The 18,572-nt window shown below is 46.6% G+C and overlaps 1 protein-coding gene across 1 annotated transcript in view; it reads right to left on the reverse strand.

Annotated features, from left to right (window-relative positions):
- LOC311235620 (ankyrin-1-like) overlaps positions 1 to 18,572 on the reverse strand; it is a gene marked incomplete at its 5' end in the record, with an annotated part of 46,668 nt that overhangs the window by 1,569 nt on the left and 26,527 nt on the right. Inside the window, 3 exon segments of the mRNA XM_084323084.1 lie at positions 2,849 to 2,952; positions 4,393 to 4,545; positions 5,264 to 5,350. Coding sequence (XP_084179210.1) covers positions 2,881 to 2,952; positions 4,393 to 4,545; positions 5,264 to 5,350 — 312 coding nt within the window. The 3' untranslated portion in view covers positions 2,849 to 2,880.

An 18,572-nucleotide genomic window follows, 5' to 3' on the forward strand; every position in this document is an offset into this window, starting at 1 on the left:
GAGGATCTGCCTCGCGAGAATAGAGGGCTGGTATTCAGCGGGGCCCGAAATGTCAGTAATCTGAGGAATGTTAAGGCCTTAAAGTTAGAAAGGATATGTCGCACTCTTGTGAGTTATACACATCAAACCACCGTAGAGTAGAACACACGCAAACACACACGCACAGACACACACACACACACACACACACACACACACACACACACACACACACACACACACACACACACACACACACACACACACACACACACACACACACACACACACACACACACACACACACACACACACACACACACACACCACCACAGTTGCTCCACATTGTTTTGATGTCAAAGAACAACTGGTCTCTGTCACATTCTCTAATACGGTATGGACCATCACAGTGAAACATGACTTTGTACGGTATTGTCCCTTCACCTTCAAATAATATCTGATTAAAAGAAAAGAAATCTCTTCCATTCAGGGGTTTGATATTGTACTGTATTTGAGATGGGAAAGTGGTTTGATATTGTACTGTATTTGAGGTGGAAAAGGGGTTTGATATTGTACTGTATTTGAGATGGAAAGGATTTGATATTCTACTGTATTTGAGGTGGACACGGGGTTTGATATTCTACTGTATTTGAGGTGGAAACGTGGTTTGATATTCTACTGTATTGAGGTGGACAAGGGGGTTTGATATTGTACTGTATTTGAGGTGGAAAAGGTGTTTGATGTTGTACTGTATTTGAGGTGGAAAGGGGGTTTGATATTCTACTGTAGGAAAAGGGTTCAATTGTTTGTAATGTGTTTTAGCCACTGGAGTCAAATCCAAGTTAATTCCAATTTAGGATGGAAAACAAAATTCCAACAAGGCTTTTTTCCATTCAAGAAAATAATGAATGTAAATGTATATATGCAGGGCCATACGTTTGATTTGAGCTTCTGTAGGGACAGGTAATATGCGAGTGTACGAAGTGTGTGAGCAGAAATTACTTTGCACTAGTAAATACTGGTTTCTGAGCATCAGATGATCCTGAGGACTGTTTCTTTAATTAACCCCCTGAACTGATGCATTTGGCCTACATGTGCACTTGCTGCATACAAATTCATAGCAAATTGTGTCAAAAAACATTACTAAAAGAAAAAGGATTTCAGAGATGAAATAGCCTACAGGTGTACCTATGTCTTTTCTACATGGTCACTGATACATTGGGATGTGAGATTTACAACACGTTTGCTTCTGCTCATGAGACGGTCAGGCAAGAATCAAGACAGATAAAAAGGCTCTGTTATGCAAGACGTGATGTTGTGAATTCTAAAACAAAATTCTGTATTTTGGTAGGGACAATTTGTGTTTCCGTGACTTTGGTAGGGACATGTCCCTAGCATCCCTATATAAAAATATGCCTATGTACAGTATATATATATTTATGTATATACCCAAAGGCTAAACATCCAAGAGTGGGCCTTTTAGGATTTACAGTACTTAGTGTCGACTTGACTACCTGTCACCTTCATACCAGCACCATCTGTATGAGCTATTATATTCACATTTAGGCTACTGAGGATGCTTTTGCATTAACCTGAGCCATATTTAGTTTAGTTTAGTTAGTTTTGCATGTATTGTGTTGCTGCATATGTATCCTCAACATCATTGTACATGAGCGCTTTCCCTCAATGATCAATCAAGATTACATAAAGGTTGAATTCATAATAATAATAATAAAAGAAAATGCTACTGTAGTCATAGACTAGCGAACAAGTGAAACTTCCAGTGTTTGAAATGTGCCTAAATGTATAGCCACACTTGCTATACACACTTGCTATACAATATGCACTTGTATGGGCATAGATTTATTGATCTGCTGCTACCTTTTTAAACCTTTTACATTTGTATTGTTTTATTATTTTATTGTTTGTCCACCACATTGTTTTACTCGTTTTATTCTTTTATTGTGTGTCCATCTATTTTAACGTTTAGGGCTACCTGAATTTCCCCAAGGGGATCAATAAAGTATCTATCTATCTATCTATCTATCTATCTATCTATCTATCTATCTATCTATCTATCTATCTATCTATCTATCTATCTATCTATCTATCTATCTATCTATCTATCTATCTATCTATCTATCTATCTATCTATCTATCTATCTATCTATCTATCTATCTATCTATCTATCTATCTATCTATCTATCTATCTATCTATCTATCTATCTATCTATCTATCTATCTATCTATCTATCTATCTATCTATCTATCTCTCTCTCTCTCTCTCTCTCTCTCTCTCTCTCTCTCTCTCTCTCTCTCTCTCTCTCTCTCTCTCTCTCTCTCTATCTATCTATCTATCTATCTATCTATCTATCTATCTATCTCTCTATCTCTCTATCTATCTATCTATCTATCTATCTATCTATCTATCTATCTATCTATCTATCTATCTATCTATCTATCTATCTATCTATCTATCTATCTATCTATCTATCTATCTATCTATCTATCTATCTATCTATCTATCTATCTATCTATCTATCTATCTATCTATCTATCTATCTATCTATCTATCTATCTATCTATCTATCTATCTATCTATCTATCTATCTATCTATTTATCTATAAGGGAATCAAGAAATGATGGATGCAAATGGCATTCTACAATTGAAACCACCACTAAACATTCTATATTAGTAACAGAGGGTGGTTGAATTGCAATCAAATGTCAATCTGGAAGTACTAACATCGGGATAAATGTCATTAGTACTCAATTAATGGCACATCCAGGCGTATTTAATCCAGAGAGTCAGGATTAAATGGTCTAGCCCGCAGGTCAGACAAAGCTCTGCGGGACGGTGCCCGTACCTGCTTGGACGTGGCACTCTGTCTGTGAGCTCTCACTGCTTTACTCTCCGCAGACTGGCACATTGCACTATCTGAGCACCCTTCTTCACATCCAAAATATCCGGCTACATCGGGGTGGGGGGTGAGGGGTGGGGGTGAGGGGTGGAGGGAGAAATAGGACAGGTGCAAGGGAGTAGCCAAGAGCAAAGGGCGGAGAGGAGAGAGAGAGGGACAGGAGTGGAGGGAGAGATAGAGGGGAATGTTAGTAGTTTAGGGGGCAGGGGAGGATGAAGGAATGAGGGAAGGGAGGGATAGAAAAAAGGGGAAGAATTAAAGAGCAGAGCGGGGACAATAAAGTGAAATAAAGGATGAGGGGATGAGGAACAGGAAAAGACAGTGGAGACGGGTGGGCGAGAGAGGGATGGAAAACAGGTGAAGGGAGAGATAGAGGAGAAAGTGGAGAGATGATATACAGACAGGCAAGCGAGGAGAGATGAGGATGGGTGTGGTTTTGTGGGTGGGGGGGAGGATGGGGGGTGGGTTGGGATGAAAAAGACAGGAGAAGATAAAAGAAGGAAAGGCATCAGACACATCCAGATGGATTCAGAGAGCCCTGCAGGTTGGAGTGACACAGAACGAACACAGTTGAATGACCGGAGACTTTAATGAAGGCAGAGTGGACACAGCAGTCAGTCAATGGGGTTACTGAGGGGAGAACACGGACTACATTACCACAGGGCGACCGCAGTCCGTCTCACTCTTGATCAACGGAGCAACAGACAGATACATGAACTGTAGATACAGATCACTGGTATCACCGGGACACTGATATGGGGGTTATGGTGCGGGTGAGTTGTTGTTAGCGCTGTGTGTTTTGGTTTCAGCCAGTGGAACGACAAGGCAAGCCGCAGGACAAGACCAGAGCGGGGGTGCAACACTGGACACATTCGTTTCCCCTACATGCGGACGGAAGTAGGAATGAATGAGGCTTTCTGGGCGGGAGATTACTGCAGGTCAAGTATGCAATCGACCAATCGACCGACCAACCGACCGACCGACCAATCAACCAATCAACCAACAATACCAATATTGTCACTCAATCTTCATAGATGAAATTGAGATGTGATGAAATGGGATTATTCCCATTACATACTATACACAGGCACAAACAATCTGCCTGGTCTTCCAGACACCATATTGTATAGTGCATGCAGGTTAAGCATCTGAAGCCTCTTTGGAAGCAGCCCGGGAAAAGCAGAGGTCATGGGATCATGTCAAGCTCGGTGCAGCACAGAGTCCCTTCTTCACAACCACACACTCGTCATCTGCAACAGTTGTTGAATTCTAACACAAGAGTCCGGTTCCATCGCTACATTAAACACATAAAGTCCGTTTACAAATGACCCCCATCGGATGGTTCTCCACCGCGTGTTCCAGCTCCATTCAGTCCAGTTAGGGTGCCGCCTGCGCCTCCTAGCTAACGGCGACTGGCCTCAGGGGTAGCAGTGAGACCTACGCCCCCCCGGGAGGCCGATGCCCCCCAGCAGGCCGGATCAGATGCCCACCTTGCTGCTGTCCCGGCCCAGGATGGCGTAGTTCATGAACTGTTCGGCGTCGACCTCCAGCTCGTTAGCGTCCAGCAGAGAGCCATCCACGCTCACATCCTGTACCCCTTCCTCATCTGCCCCCTGCCCTCTGCGCACAACCTTCCGTACAATCTACCATGTCCAACACACACACACATACACACACACACATATACAAAGGAGGGAGGTATAGAGTGGTGGATGAATGCAGGTAGGGGGGGGGGGGGTAGATGCAAGAGAGACAGAAAGAGTTGGTTGGAGAGAAAGGGACGGGGGGACTAGGATGTGAGGGGTTGCTAATTCACTGTTATCCACACAGCCATAGGTTATTATAGTTAGGCTGTTAAACAGCTCTTCTCAACGACAACATCAAACGTATCCTTACATTAAGGGAGAAGTTAACACGAGCTCCAACCAACCCACGTCGAAAGGAAATGTATATAGGCCTGTCCGGCGCTCTCAGAGCGGGACGATCTTGAATCAGCAGAGAGACCTCAGAGGTGACGTGAGGTGAAGATGCACCCGGTGGCTTGAGAGAAGTTTACTGCCTCCGCGTGCTCTATACCTGGGACCAAATCTCCAGAAGTCTCATCCCTGATTCAACATCTTTACACCAATCACAATTATTTTCTGCTGGAAAGTAAGTGATCCTCCCATGCTCTGTGGTGCCCACCCCATAACCCCATGCCGCAACGCATGGCAATGAGTGTGATGATGAACTTGTCATGATTATCAGTGTACAGTAATAATCATTTCTCTGCATGAGGAGAGTGTGAGCGATAGAAGGTAACAACTAACTGGACCAGGGTTGAAGCCGGCAGTGTAAAAGGCATGTTATGGGATGGCTGACCTTCTTGGTGACAATGTTTCCGTGTTCATCCGTGAACTGCTCCTCGCTCACTTGTTCCCCCCCAGGCATATCCTCCGCCTCATCGCCCTGCGGAAGCAGAAGGGTTTAGCAGCATTAAATCATAGATAGATAGATAGATAGATAGATAGATAGATAGATAGATAGATAGATAGATAGATAGATAGATAGATAGATAGATAGATAGATAGATAGATAGATAGATAGATAGATAGATAGATAGATAGATAGATAGATAGATAGATAGATAGATAGATAGATAGATAGATAGATAGATCGATCGATCGATCGATCGATAGATAGATAGATAGATCGATAGATCGATAGATCGATAGATAGATAGATAGATAGATAGATAGATAGATAGATAGATAGATAGATAGATACTTTATTCATCCCCTTGGGGAAATTCGGTATCCGGTAGCTCATTGCAGTTGACAGACCAAAAGAAAAGTGATATTAAAAGGACAACAAACAAGCAATGAAAGTCAGCGCTGAAGTTTAAGAAGTTCCAATGAATAAATAAATAAATAGTGAGCATTATTGCACAGTGTTAAGTAAAAAAAATTGCAATATAAAATTGTACATTGTCCAATGGGGGATGGCAGCCTGCAGCCCAGGTGATTGATTGATTGATTGACAACTTCATTAACAGATTGCAGAATGGGTACAGTACAGTACAGCTCAATACATACAATTGTTAAGGGGATGCAGACCAGAGAAAGACTTTCGTCTTGTTTACATCAGGGTCTCACCAGGTCATGAGAGAGAGAGATAGAGACAGAGACAGAGAGACAGACAGAGAGAGATAGAGAGAGAGACAGAGAGACAGAGAGACAGAGAGGAGAGAGAGAGAGAGAGAGAGAGAGAGAGAGAGAGAGAGAGAGAGAGAGAGAGAGAGAGAGAGAGAGGAGAGAGAGAGAGAGAGAGAGAGAGAGAGAGAGGATGTAGTCCATGAAACCTAAGTCACATGAACCACTCTGCACTGGAGATCAGGGTGTGTAGACCGCTCAAAGTAAAGCCCACGTGTCATGCTAGTACACACAGTGCTGGACTTGTGTGTTGCAACCTCTTCGATAAACCCTGTATACGTGGCACGAGTTACTACAGCACTGTGTAGACTCTCTGTCCTGAAGACAGTGCAGGGGAAACTGCAGAGTCAACAGACGAGTCAATGAAACGAGTTCTGGAATCTGGAGCACTTTAAAATAGCCCCCCAGAGAGCCTCATCATGTAGAGAGAGAGGGGAGGAGAGGGAGACAGAGAGAGAGAGAGAGGTGAGAGAGATAGAGAGAGGGGTGTGTGAGAGAGAGAGAGAGAGGTGTGAAAGAGAGAGAGAGGTGTGTGTGAGAAGGAGAGAGAGACAGAGAGAGAGGTGTGTGAGAGAGAAAGAGAGAGAGGTGAGAGAGACAGAGAGGTGAGAAAGAGTGAGAGAGGTGAGAGAGAGAAAGAAAGAGAGAGGTGTGTGAGAGAGAGAGAGAGAGAGAAGAGAGAGAGAGAGAGAGAGAGAGAGAGAGAGAGAGAGAGAGAGAGAGAGAGAGAGAGAGAGAGAGAGAGAGAGAGAGAGAGAGAGAGAGGGTAAAGGGGGTCACTAATGACACTGCTATGGTCTTAGCACTTGTAATCAGCTGATGAGGAGGTTCATGATAATACACACATTACTCTAATAACGTGCAGGGCACCAGCACTGCTATTTATAACATCAAACCAATTCCTGCTGTCAGACGAGCCACCAGACAGCCGCGCTATCCTCCACAATCCACAGAGCTACGGGTCATTGTATGTGTTGAGACCAGGAGAGAATGGGAACACTATTGGCTAAAAGCATTCTGTTATAGGCTGGTAGGTTTTGCATTTAGTGTTTTTTTTTTGTTATTGTGCAAAGCAAACCCCCCTCCCCCCTTTCTCTAAGCTTCTATTTTGATTTTAGGGTTTGGAAAGAACTTTGATATAGTTCCATATAGATGCTCAACTATATATGTAAAAGTGTTATACATAAAGATTTTACCTATAGGCTACTTTCTCACTATGGGGCTGGAGTCCAGACTGAGACAAACTTAAATCTGTCCTCCTACAGAAGTTCTATTCTACCACTGTAATGTAACTCTACTGTACTAAAGTGTAAAAACAAGTCATTCAATCATTGGGTTCACTTGATCACCATCCAAATTCCTACCTTTACTTGGTAATGGAAAAATTATCGTCATCGCCCATCAAATCTTTGTGTACAACATCTGCTAAACAGTTTCCAGTTTCTCTGGTAAATACCCACCGTTACCAAGCCCCCTCTCTACTCAACTAAAGTACTGTAGATCTGTATACAATATTTTCAGTTTCCTGCCTACGTTAATACTGTATATGTATATATATATATATATATTATATATATACAGTATTATGCCATTTGGGGGACACCTTTCATCCAAAGTGCCTCACAGTACCACGAGTGCAGGCCCAGTGGGCCTTGCAGCCCTAACCCTGGCAGTGTTAGCGCCATGCTCTACTAATTGAGACATACTGTACAGGAACACCTGTGACAGGTGTCATTCATGTTAGCAAGGACTATCCCTCTCGTGTGTGAAGCCTCTTCCCGGTATCAAACCGCGAGTCCCGTGTGTTTGCCGGCATGAAAAGGCCGCAGAGTCGCTGATCGAGCCCATCGATTTGGTCCAAGCCAGTGGTATTTCCACCAGAGGAGTGAGTGTGAAGGGCTGTGTCCACAGAAAGCGTTTTTTGAGCTGCCAGCGCCTTTCTGTCATTCATTTCTATGGTAAAGCGGCGCTAGGAGCGCTCTTCTTCCCAGCGCGTTTTAGCGCTCTCAGCGGCTAGCGTTTTTTGGCGGAGCGCTCTGAGCGCCTCGAGTTGAAAATTGTTCAACATTTGGAGAGGAGCACTGCTCATCAATGGGCATTCATATTTTTTATATCCAAAAAAACGTTTTCTGTCGACACGGCACCTAAGTGATTCCCCCAGCTGCGTAACGCACGCACGCTAACATCTTGTCGGTCTCTCTGCGCTGGTACCTTGAGGATGACCCTCCGGCGGACTATCCTGGTGGTGACGTTCTCCTCCTCGTCGGCTATTCCCTCCGCCTCGCCCAGCTCGCGGTCCAGCCTGACGTGCAGGTGGGTGAGAATGCTGTGCACGGAGCCGCTGGCTATGTGGATGACGTTCTGACAGCTGATCACCAGGAAGGCCAGCAGCACGAAGCTGAACAGGAGCTCCGTTAGTAGGGCCCACATCGCTCCGTCGGTCCCTCTCTCAGTGACTCAGTGACCGCAGTGAAACTGACACAACCGTCTTCCTTCACACACCCCCCAACACCGAGATGCCCTGCTGCGGACTCCTGGCCTCACGACCCCTCAAGCCTTGGATAAATCCCAGGTTCCTCCGACACCTCCCTCGGTCGAGAGAGAAGGGAACAGCTGCGACCCACCGATATCGAGTTCCTCTCAGCGGTTTCCGTAGTATTTTATTCTCTTTCCGTTGTCATCAGTCTCCTATACGAGTCGTGATGGGTGGCGGGCCCTCTTCCTCACTGGTCTCTATTCCTTCTCCTTCCCCCTCGGTCTCCCTCTCTCCCTCTCCGTCGGCTGGTCAGGCGTAATGACTGGTGGCCCGAGCCATCAGATCCGGGCGGCTGCAACCTTGGGGGGTTGGGGGGCTTGTATTTCCTCTCCCTCTCTCTCCACACATAGTTCCAAAAACAACCCTCTCACCACTCACCCTTCTGTTGCGCCTCTCTCTCTCTCTCTCTCTCTCTCTCTCTCTCTCTCTCTCTCTCTCTCTCACTCACACTCACACTCACACTCACACTCACCCTCCCTCCCTCCCTGCATATGATCCATGGGCTTTAAATACCCCCGGCTGCTCTGGGGGGGGGGGGGATTCTATGTGTTGCAGGGACTGAGAGAGGGAGAGCACTAAAGGGGACTTGCTCCCTGACCCTCGGGCCTCTCCCAGGTCCTCATTAACCCAGTCAGTAGCTACAGACTATATCATTCCCTGAAGCCCAGACACGCCCCTACATATCCACTCCCACACTAACACACTGCCATGCGGGCACGTTCCACTGTTCTTACTGGGCAGAACCAAATGGCATTGGAACTATTCTCAACAAAGGGTAACGTGGAATGGCCTACGGTAACTCTAGCCAAGGCAGCGTTGTGTTTGTTCCTTGTTAACCCTTTCACTACCACACTGCAGAAGGTTAACCCTTTCACTACCACACTACAGACCGTTAACCGTCTGTGGTAGTGAAAGGGTTAACCTTCTGTAGTGTGGTTGTGAAAGGGTTAACCCTTTGTCACGTGGCAGTGAAAGGGCTAACCTTCCGTATTGTGGCAGTGAAAGGGTTAACCCTTTGTCGAGTGGAAATTAAAGGGTTAACCTTCTGAATTGTGGCCGTGAAAGGGTTAACCCTTTGGTTGTGTGGCAGTGAAAGGGTTAACCTTAAATATTGTGGCAGTGAAAGGGTTAACCATTTGGTAGTGTGGCTGTGAAAGGGTTAACCTTCCGTATTGTGGCCGTGAAAGGGTTAACCCTTTGTCGCGTGGCAGTGAAAGGGCTAACCTTCCGTATTGTGGCAGTGAAAGGGTTAACCTTCCGTATTGTGGCCGTGAAAAGGTTAACCCTTTGTCGTGTGGCAGTGAAAGGGCTAACCTTCCTTATTGTGGCTGTGAAAGGGTTAACCCTTTGTCGCGTGGCAGTGAAAAAGCTAACCTTCCGTATTGTGGCCGTTAAAGGGTTAACCTTCTGTATTGTGGCCGTGAAAGGGTTAACCCTTTGTCGTGTGGCAGTGAAAGGGCTAACCTTCCGTATTGTGGCCGTGAAAGGGTTAACCCTTTGTTGCGTGACAGTGAAAGGGTTAACCTTCCGTAATTGTGGCTGTGAAAGGGTTAACCTTCCGTATTGTCGCAGTGAAAGGGTTAAGTTGCATTGTAAGCCAGCGCAGGGAGAGCCTCACAGTGACAGTGAGTAGCGACGGTCCCCCCCCTTCTCTCTCCCAGAGGGGTGTCCTTTACAGAGCTCTGTGACGGTGGAGGTGATGACGGTGGTTGTGGTTGTGCCAGGAGGTTGACACGTGTGGCGGCTGGGATAGGGGATCAGGTAACAGAGGGTGACATGGAGAATGCTCGCTATATTTGGCAAGACATGCTTTTTGTGACCATCTTGGGCCTCAGCATGTGTGTGTGTGTATTCTGAATGTGTTTGTATGTGTGTGTGTGTGTGTGTGTGTGTGTGTGTGTACTATGTGTGTGTGTGTTTGTGTATGTATGTGCGTGTGTGTATACTGTATGTCTGTGTGTATGTGAATGTATTTGCACGTGTATATACTGATCGTGTATGTGTTCAAGTTTCAAGTTTCTTTAATAGTTGTCATACAGAAGTACAGAATACTTTTGTACAAAATGCTTCTTACTGTTGCGCTCCAGAGACTGTGCATGACAAGATAAGTATGAAATAAAAACATAGTAAAAATTAGAAGAAAAAAAAGAGGTCACAGTGTTCAGTTTAGACATATGTACAATGTTCGTAGACGTAGTTACCATACAATATACAATACTGTGCAGTGTACTAATATACAATACTATATAGTGCAAGGCATAAATGGACGAGGTGCAGTTTAGGTACAATTCACAGTAGGTGTACGAGTTGTAGTGCAAATCCTTTATCAATAAATATAAAGTGTAAGTGTGTTTGTGTGATCTAAAGTGTGGAGAGTGGGTGCTGCAGTGTGTTGTTTGTTTGAGTGAGTGTGTGTGTGCGTGTGGGTGTGTGTGCTGTGTGCATTTGATGGTTGTTGCATAGTGATTATTGTTCGTTTAGCGATTATTGTTCGTTTAGCAGCCTGATGGCCTGGGGATAGAAGCTCCTTCTGAGTCTTTCTGTGCTCGCCATAAGACTCCGGTATCGCTTGCCTGACGGCAGCAGTTCAAAGAGGCAGTTGTTCGGGTGGCTCGAGTCCTTAATAATTCTCTTAGCCTTCCCCTTGCACCGCTTGTTGTAAATGTTCTGGAGGGTGGGAAGCCCCCCTCTAATTGTGCGTTCGGCTGAACGTGTCACTCTTTGTAGTCTGCTACGGTCTTGTGCAGTGCTATTCCCAAACCAGGAGGTGATGTTGCCGGTCAGGATGCTCTCTATTGTACATGAGTAGAAGTTCCTAAGGATCTTCTGACTGACTTGGAACTTCCTTAGGCGCCTGAGGAAGTAGAGGCGTTGTCGTGCCTTCTTCACAACACTGTCAATGTGTGTGGTCCATGTCAAGTCCTCGGATATGTGGGCTCCGAGGTACTTGAAACTGTTCACTCTCTCAACTGGTGCCCCGTCGATGCTGAGGGGGCTGTAGTCCTTGACCCCCGACCTCCTGAAGTCCACAATCATCTCTTTTGTTTTGCTGACGTTCAGGGAGAGTGTGTGTGTATATCCTGAACGTGTATATATGTATTCTGTGTGCGTGTGTTTGTAAACAGTTAGCAAGGTATTGCTCTATATCTGCTATTATTGGTAGCCGCTCTATTTGGAGACGGCGTTGCTTTTTGCCATATTTTCAGAAAATTCGCCTAAAAGTAAATTTCCAAGTAAATGGAAGATTGCTCCACTTCTACAAGGCCATTTGCATGTTCTTGGTATCTAGGGACATCTATGGACCTCAGGGAATGTATTCCCAGTGTCAGAAATATTTTGTCTGTTACTATGCTTGAGTAAATTGTAATGAACCAAAGGAGAATATAAATTATTATTATATATAGGCCTATATTTTTTCCCATCTTTGACTGTGAATAACACCATGCTGACATTGACCAGACGTGAACAATTCAGCACCTTCTTGAGATCAAGTGTACAAAAAATCTAAGCTAATTAACAAAGGGCAGGTGATTTACAGTTTTTTTTGTAGATACAGTACTGAATATTGCCATCCGGACACATGCAATTTGAAATATGAATATAGAATATAGAATATCAGGCCTATAAATGACCATGTCGTACATCTATGGATCAGGCCGAATCTCCTCTTTCCAATGGCAGAATTAAATCTGGATTTAGTACCACCAGGCGCCCGTTACAGGGCAGCAAAGACCATGAATGAAATCTACTGTAACTATATACAGTTACTTTTGTATAATGTCCATAGCGGATTGCGACGCGTTTTCTTTCTTGACGTTCACAGAAAGGTAAAGAACCAAATGGCAATAGCGTTCAGGTCTGTTCGACCCGTGAGATATAATCACGAAAATAACATCAATATTTATTTGTCAGCCGGCTGCAGCTTTGATAGCGGCTGGTGTGAGCTGGGTAGTGTAGTTTTATGACATTTTGATGTCCATCGAAACCCCTGGGTCTACTCTTTTAAAGGACAACACCGATTTCATGACGGTGTCATTTCCTCACCTCTAAATCATCCGGTTCCCGATGCGCTAATAACACTTAAAATCATTGGTAAACAAACGTAGTGCTGAAAACATACGGTTATCCTATAACCATAGTTATATGAGTATAGCGAGCGCTCCGCGCTCTAAGTGGAACACATCCTATATCAGTCTAGATACTGAATACATTTCTCCACATGTACATGTACACACACATCCGCCTGGCCACACCCCCATCCGCTCCTCTACATAAGCAGGGGTGTGGTCATACTAACAGCTCCTTCCCAAGTCTTTCACCACTGAAGGCGAAGACCACGGGGTCCTCAGTGAGTCCAGCGCAGAGCGCGCTATACTCATATAACTATGGTTATAGGATAACCGTATGTTATATTATCGTATAGCTTACGCTCTGCGCTCTAAGTGGAACACAGGAGCTGAGCAGAGCGGAAGCTCGACAAATGTACCCGCTGAGGCACCCCACAACCATCAGAACCGGGGAGGACCCGAGCCCCGGGACCCCCCTAGTGGAGGACGGGAGGGAATCGGATCCGACCGTGCGAAGAGGGTTTAGCAACTCAACGCACAGGGTGAGCAGACCGTGGGACTTACCTTCCCACAGAAGAACCCACGACTACACAGGCGTGCAACCCACATGCCACTAGGGAACGAACGGGAAGGAAAAAAACCTGTTACAACCCCTAATATCACAGGGTTAAGGTCAAGAACCCAACCCCGTGGCAAGGCCGTAGCAGTGGAGCGCGAAGGAGGACCCAGCCCCAGGAAGGGACTGGACCCCCTGGAAAAGGGGGCCTGGTGAGGCCAACGACGCCGCAGCATCGAGACCCCACCAGGCGGTCACTAGTGACACTACCCCCCACATCGCCAGTGTATCGGACAGGGCCCATCCAAGAGCAGGCCCTTCCCCCCGACAGCACGCCGCCCCGAAAACCTCAAGAGGCTAGACCCCCCAGGGGGACCAGGCAGCGCGCCGAGGAGACAACCCCCAAAGAGGTTGATCCCTCAATCCAGGCAACAGGTCAAAAGGACTCGACCTGAGCCTGGAGCACTGCGGACTAGACAGGCGCCTAAGGGGTCTGCTGAAAACAGCACCCCGGCGGAAGGGGCATTAGGTATGCAGTGCACCATGTCGCAGCCTCCACAAAAAAAACCCGACCCTCTAGAGGGGCAGAGGCAGAGAAGGCTGACACGATTGGCAGACGTCATGAAGGGTGCGGGGGCACACTCGCAGGCAGATGGGGTCAAGCCCGGCCTAACCCGAGAGTCGACTCTGCTACCAACACACCTGGAAACCAACCACCACCTAACAGGAGGCCAACAGGTCAACGAGAACGAGTCCGGACCTGGGCCCGGCGGACCGGGACGTACACAGGGATGCCAGAGGGGTACAAAAACCACCTCGACAGCCCCCTCCCAGCCCCGCCAAGCAGGAGAAGAGAGGGGCGAAAAAAAGAATGGAGAAGGACCAGGCTCCTTTAGCACAGCGCAAGGTACAACACAATATGGACCAAGCAATAGTGAAGGATAACACGCAGTGACATAACCACGAACACCTCCATAACATCAACCCCTGCTACGCCCGGGCCAACCCGGCATTTTCCCCCCGAAAAAGCACAAGTCCTTCAGGGTACCAGAACAGCAGATCTGCGCCCCGGCGGACAACGGGTTAACTGACCTGGTCCGGCACGACCAGAACCAGTCCCGTGTCCTAATCACGCCACCATCCCCAGTCCTAAGAGGGGGGTAGGTACGCGTGTCGATCCAAAACATCACAGAGGGCGCCACCAAGACGGTCAGAACATAAAGCACCGCGCATCGGAAGTCTCACAACCAATAGAAATGCGCCCAGTGACGTACTCTATTGCGGGGGGAATTCCATGACCCGCCTGCTCAAATATAGCGTGGGACCAGGGAACTCCCCACCCCCCCCCCTCTCCCTACCCTGTGACGCGCTGACCCAACAGCGTGACAGGAAGCCCGAAGGACAGGAGGTCCAACCCCCTGACCAATCAGAAAAAAGGGGAGGGAGGGTTTATCAGTTCACCCCCTCATGACCCCTCACCCCTGATACGATGCAATGACAAAGCAGAGCCATGACACCAGTCATAGCGTGCTACATGAAGCGCATGTATACCTGTTTAAGGTAACAGCTTCCCATAGGCTCATGTGCGAACCTGCCACCTGAATTTTTACACTTTTACCCTAAAGGAAGAAAAAAACTCAGACCAAGAGAGGCGCCAAGGGCCCTGGTACAAGAGCTTACACATGTAACTTCTGTAGGCCAACACCTAACCCAGTTGTGGATCTTAAACGTGAAAACGATACACACAACCCTCCATCACAAAACAAAAAAGGGGCAAAAGTACACTCTCACTACTGTAAGAGGAACGCCGTTTTTCATGATGAGAGAAGACATAAGTCCTTGATTAAGTACTGGTCACAGGCCTTCCTAAGTCCACATGACAGCGACCAACAATTTCCAGAAAAAATTGCCTCTCTCTAAGCAAGAGCACAACCCCAGCAGAGGGATTACACCGTATCCCCAAAAACATAAAACAAAATCATATTTGAGGGGAGAGGGGGGGGGGGCACAGAGTAAGCTTTACATCATGCACGCCAGCACAGCCGAATACCTTGTTTGAACAGGCACAGCCCTGCTCATGTGTGAAAAAAACTTGCCACTTGTTATTGTCATCATTACCCTTAGGTAAGAATAACAAGCTGAGAGAGGGACTCATCCCTCGATCACATGCCACTATGCACAGCATTGTAGGGTAACCCAGCCAGTTGTGGGCTCAGCCACGTTGTCTAACGTTACATGAACACACACAACTTCTCATCATACAATAAAAAACCCAGTTCACTTTTACTCACGTAAAAAACAACGCTGTTTCTAGGTAGAGAGAAAGGCACAAGCCTTGGCCAACGCTACCCAAGCTATACAAGCGACCAAGACAATTCACACACAGCACGTCGTATCTCCAAATGTAGTGAAGTAACATATGTTTTGCAGACAAAGACATCGTTATTAACAAAACATTCGGGAGGGAAAGGAAGGAAGAGTGGGGTAATGCCCAATGGACATCTTACCTGCACCAACGAATGCAGGACGAAAGGCCGCAACACAGATTGGTCTCCACGTTGACGAAAGGCCTCTCGCTGGTGGGGCAAAAAGAAGCTATGGCCGGAGCCTCGCTCCGGTGAGACGCCCCCCTCCTGCAGCCGGTCATGGCGCAGGCCCGACTACATCTTCTGTCAAAGATGATGTCGTAGTCAGAGTGCCAGGGCCTGCTATTCTCACGGCTAATGCCAATGGTTGCAGCACAAGCTAACAGCTAACTCTAGGCTAACTGATAGCATCAAGCTAACGTTCCCAGCCGAGCGAAAAATGGGAAGCTAACGTCGTAGCTAACAGCTAACTGGCTAACAGTTAGCTCAACCCGGCTATCGCTAGCCACTAGCGGGGTCATCCCTATGTTCCCCGGGTCTTATGTTCCCCGGGTCCTATGTTCCACGATTGATTGATCGATTGAAAATTTTATAAATGTTTATTATTTTATTAATTATTAATGTCTGCCTTGTTTCGAACTGGTTAAGCTTAGGCCCTCTTTCGAAGTTGGTTAAGGTTAGAGTTTGGAATCAGGGCTGGTGGTCTGACTATCTATCGCTACCGGGGAACATAGGACCCGGGGAACATAGGACCCGGGGAACATAGACATGCTCCCCCACTAGCTCACGCAGAAGCAAGCTAAGCGGCTACTACTGAAAACTGTACAACGTGAGAAAAGCAATACAGGCCAACACTTCAGACAGCCGCTGTGTTTTCCTCTTCTCAGCCGAAGAAAGAAAGATGTTGGCAACAAGCGGTGTCGGCAACAAGTCCCTCGCGGACTATAGCCGACTTGAGCATGGAGATATTCTCATAATGAACACCAAGCTCACCTCCCTCGCGCCGGGTGCTTTTCATCTTGAAAATCGTGGCCAGCACGGAGACAGTGGGTATCCGTTTGTCCAGAGACCCGGGGAATTGAACCGCAGATTCGGAATCACGGTCCCAGGAAAACAAAGCTCTTACTCGATGAGGAGCTAATGTTAACGTGGGCATCAAACTAGAACCCCCTCCACGCCGCTAAGGGGCAGCGAAAAAGATCCTAGCCTGGAGCCGACCTTCGTAAGCTGTGTAGTTGTTCCCCCCACAACCAACACACCTGGCGCCCGTGTTGCAAAAACACCCGCCCCAGAGAGGCCGTCAGCCCTCACACGGCCGAGCGCCTCCCAAGCAAAGTGTCCAACTGCAGAGCCGGAGGTAATGCCGGCGGGGATTGCTCAGCGACGCGAGCCCCTAATACGAAGCGCCGGTGGAAGTCAGAATGATCATCATCTTAATCTAGACACTCCGGTAGCGAAGACATTATCGCTGTATTTCCTCTAAAAATTGTGAGAGAGAAAACAAAGATATAATGTCAACGCAGCTCCTTCTCTTCAACGTAGCTCCTTTCCAACTATTTCAGCACTAAACTCAAGTGGTGTATACAGACACTTGTCGGTGGTGAAAATAAGGAAGCAGCTGTTAGTATGGCCACACCCCTGCTTATGTAGAGGAGCAGATGGGGGTGTGGCCAGGCGGATGGGTGTGTACATGTACATGTGGAGAAATTTATTCAGTATCTAGACTGATATAGGATGTGTTCCACTTAAGCTATACGATAATATAACATACATTTTGACTGCTGTTTTGATAGGGTTAGGGTCTTTACTCTTGGCTACATTTGAAAAAGAAACGCAACATTACTGGTCTATGTGAAATAAATCTCAATCTGGTACCGGGCCGATCGGGTTTAAGGGGTTAAGTCCATGTCAGAATCATTGCTCTGTGTGCAAAATGTTTCCCTATGGTGGAGATCATGTGGTAGAAAATTTTATATATGTATGAATAATATATGATTTACATTTGAAGGAGTCTGTCTTAACACATGATGACACATATCACATACTATTTTCTACCACAATCATTACCGGTGGAGGGGAAACTATCCCTTTAACCCTTTCACTGCCACACTACAGAAGGTTAACCCTTTACTATCACACTACCGACGGTTACCGGCCACATCAAACAAGAGGTGGACGCGGGCAAATACTGCGGCATGGTCATGCTGGACCTACAAAAGGCCTTCGACACTGTCAATCACTCCATTCTGATTGACAAGCTAACAGCAATTGGTTTTGATAGTCTATCAGTGAGCTGGATGCAATCCTACCTTGAGGGGAGAGAACAGATAGTGGAGGTAAACGGTACCCTATCCCCCCCCCCCTCACAGTGAGCTGTGGTGTTCCACAAGGAAGCATACTAGGACCGCTACTGTTCCTAATTTATGCAAATGAGATGTCGTCAGCTTGTGACTGCAACTTGTTCTTGTTCGCGGATGACTCAGCCCTGCTGGTCTCTGACAAGAACAAGTTACAGGTTGAAAAAACCCTCAGCTCAGATCTCGGCAGAATCTGAATGGCTCGCTGATAACAAACTATCATTACACCTGGGTAAAACAGAGTCCATTCTCTTCGGATCAAATAACAAACTCAGCAAGACAGACGGCTTCTCAGTTACAGTGGGTGACAATATTGTCACAAGGAAAGATGAAATTACATACCTAGGTTCCATCCTAGAGGCAAATCTTTCCTGTGACAAAATGGCATCCAATGTAATCAAAAAAGTCAACCAACAAACTAGATTCTTGTACCGGATCTCCTCTCTGGTAAACAAGAATACCCTGAAGACTCTGGCAGGAGCACTCATTCAAGGGTACTACGACTATGCTTGCACCTCATGGTACCAAAGCACCTCAAAGGCGCTAAAAACAAGATTACAAACATCACAAAACAAACTGGTTAGACTACTACTTGAC

This window comes from Notolepis coatsorum, assembly GCF_963971535.1.
Source record: "Notolepis coatsorum genome assembly, chromosome: 10".
Taxonomy (NCBI): Eukaryota; Metazoa; Chordata; class Actinopteri; order Aulopiformes; family Paralepididae; genus Notolepis; species Notolepis coatsorum.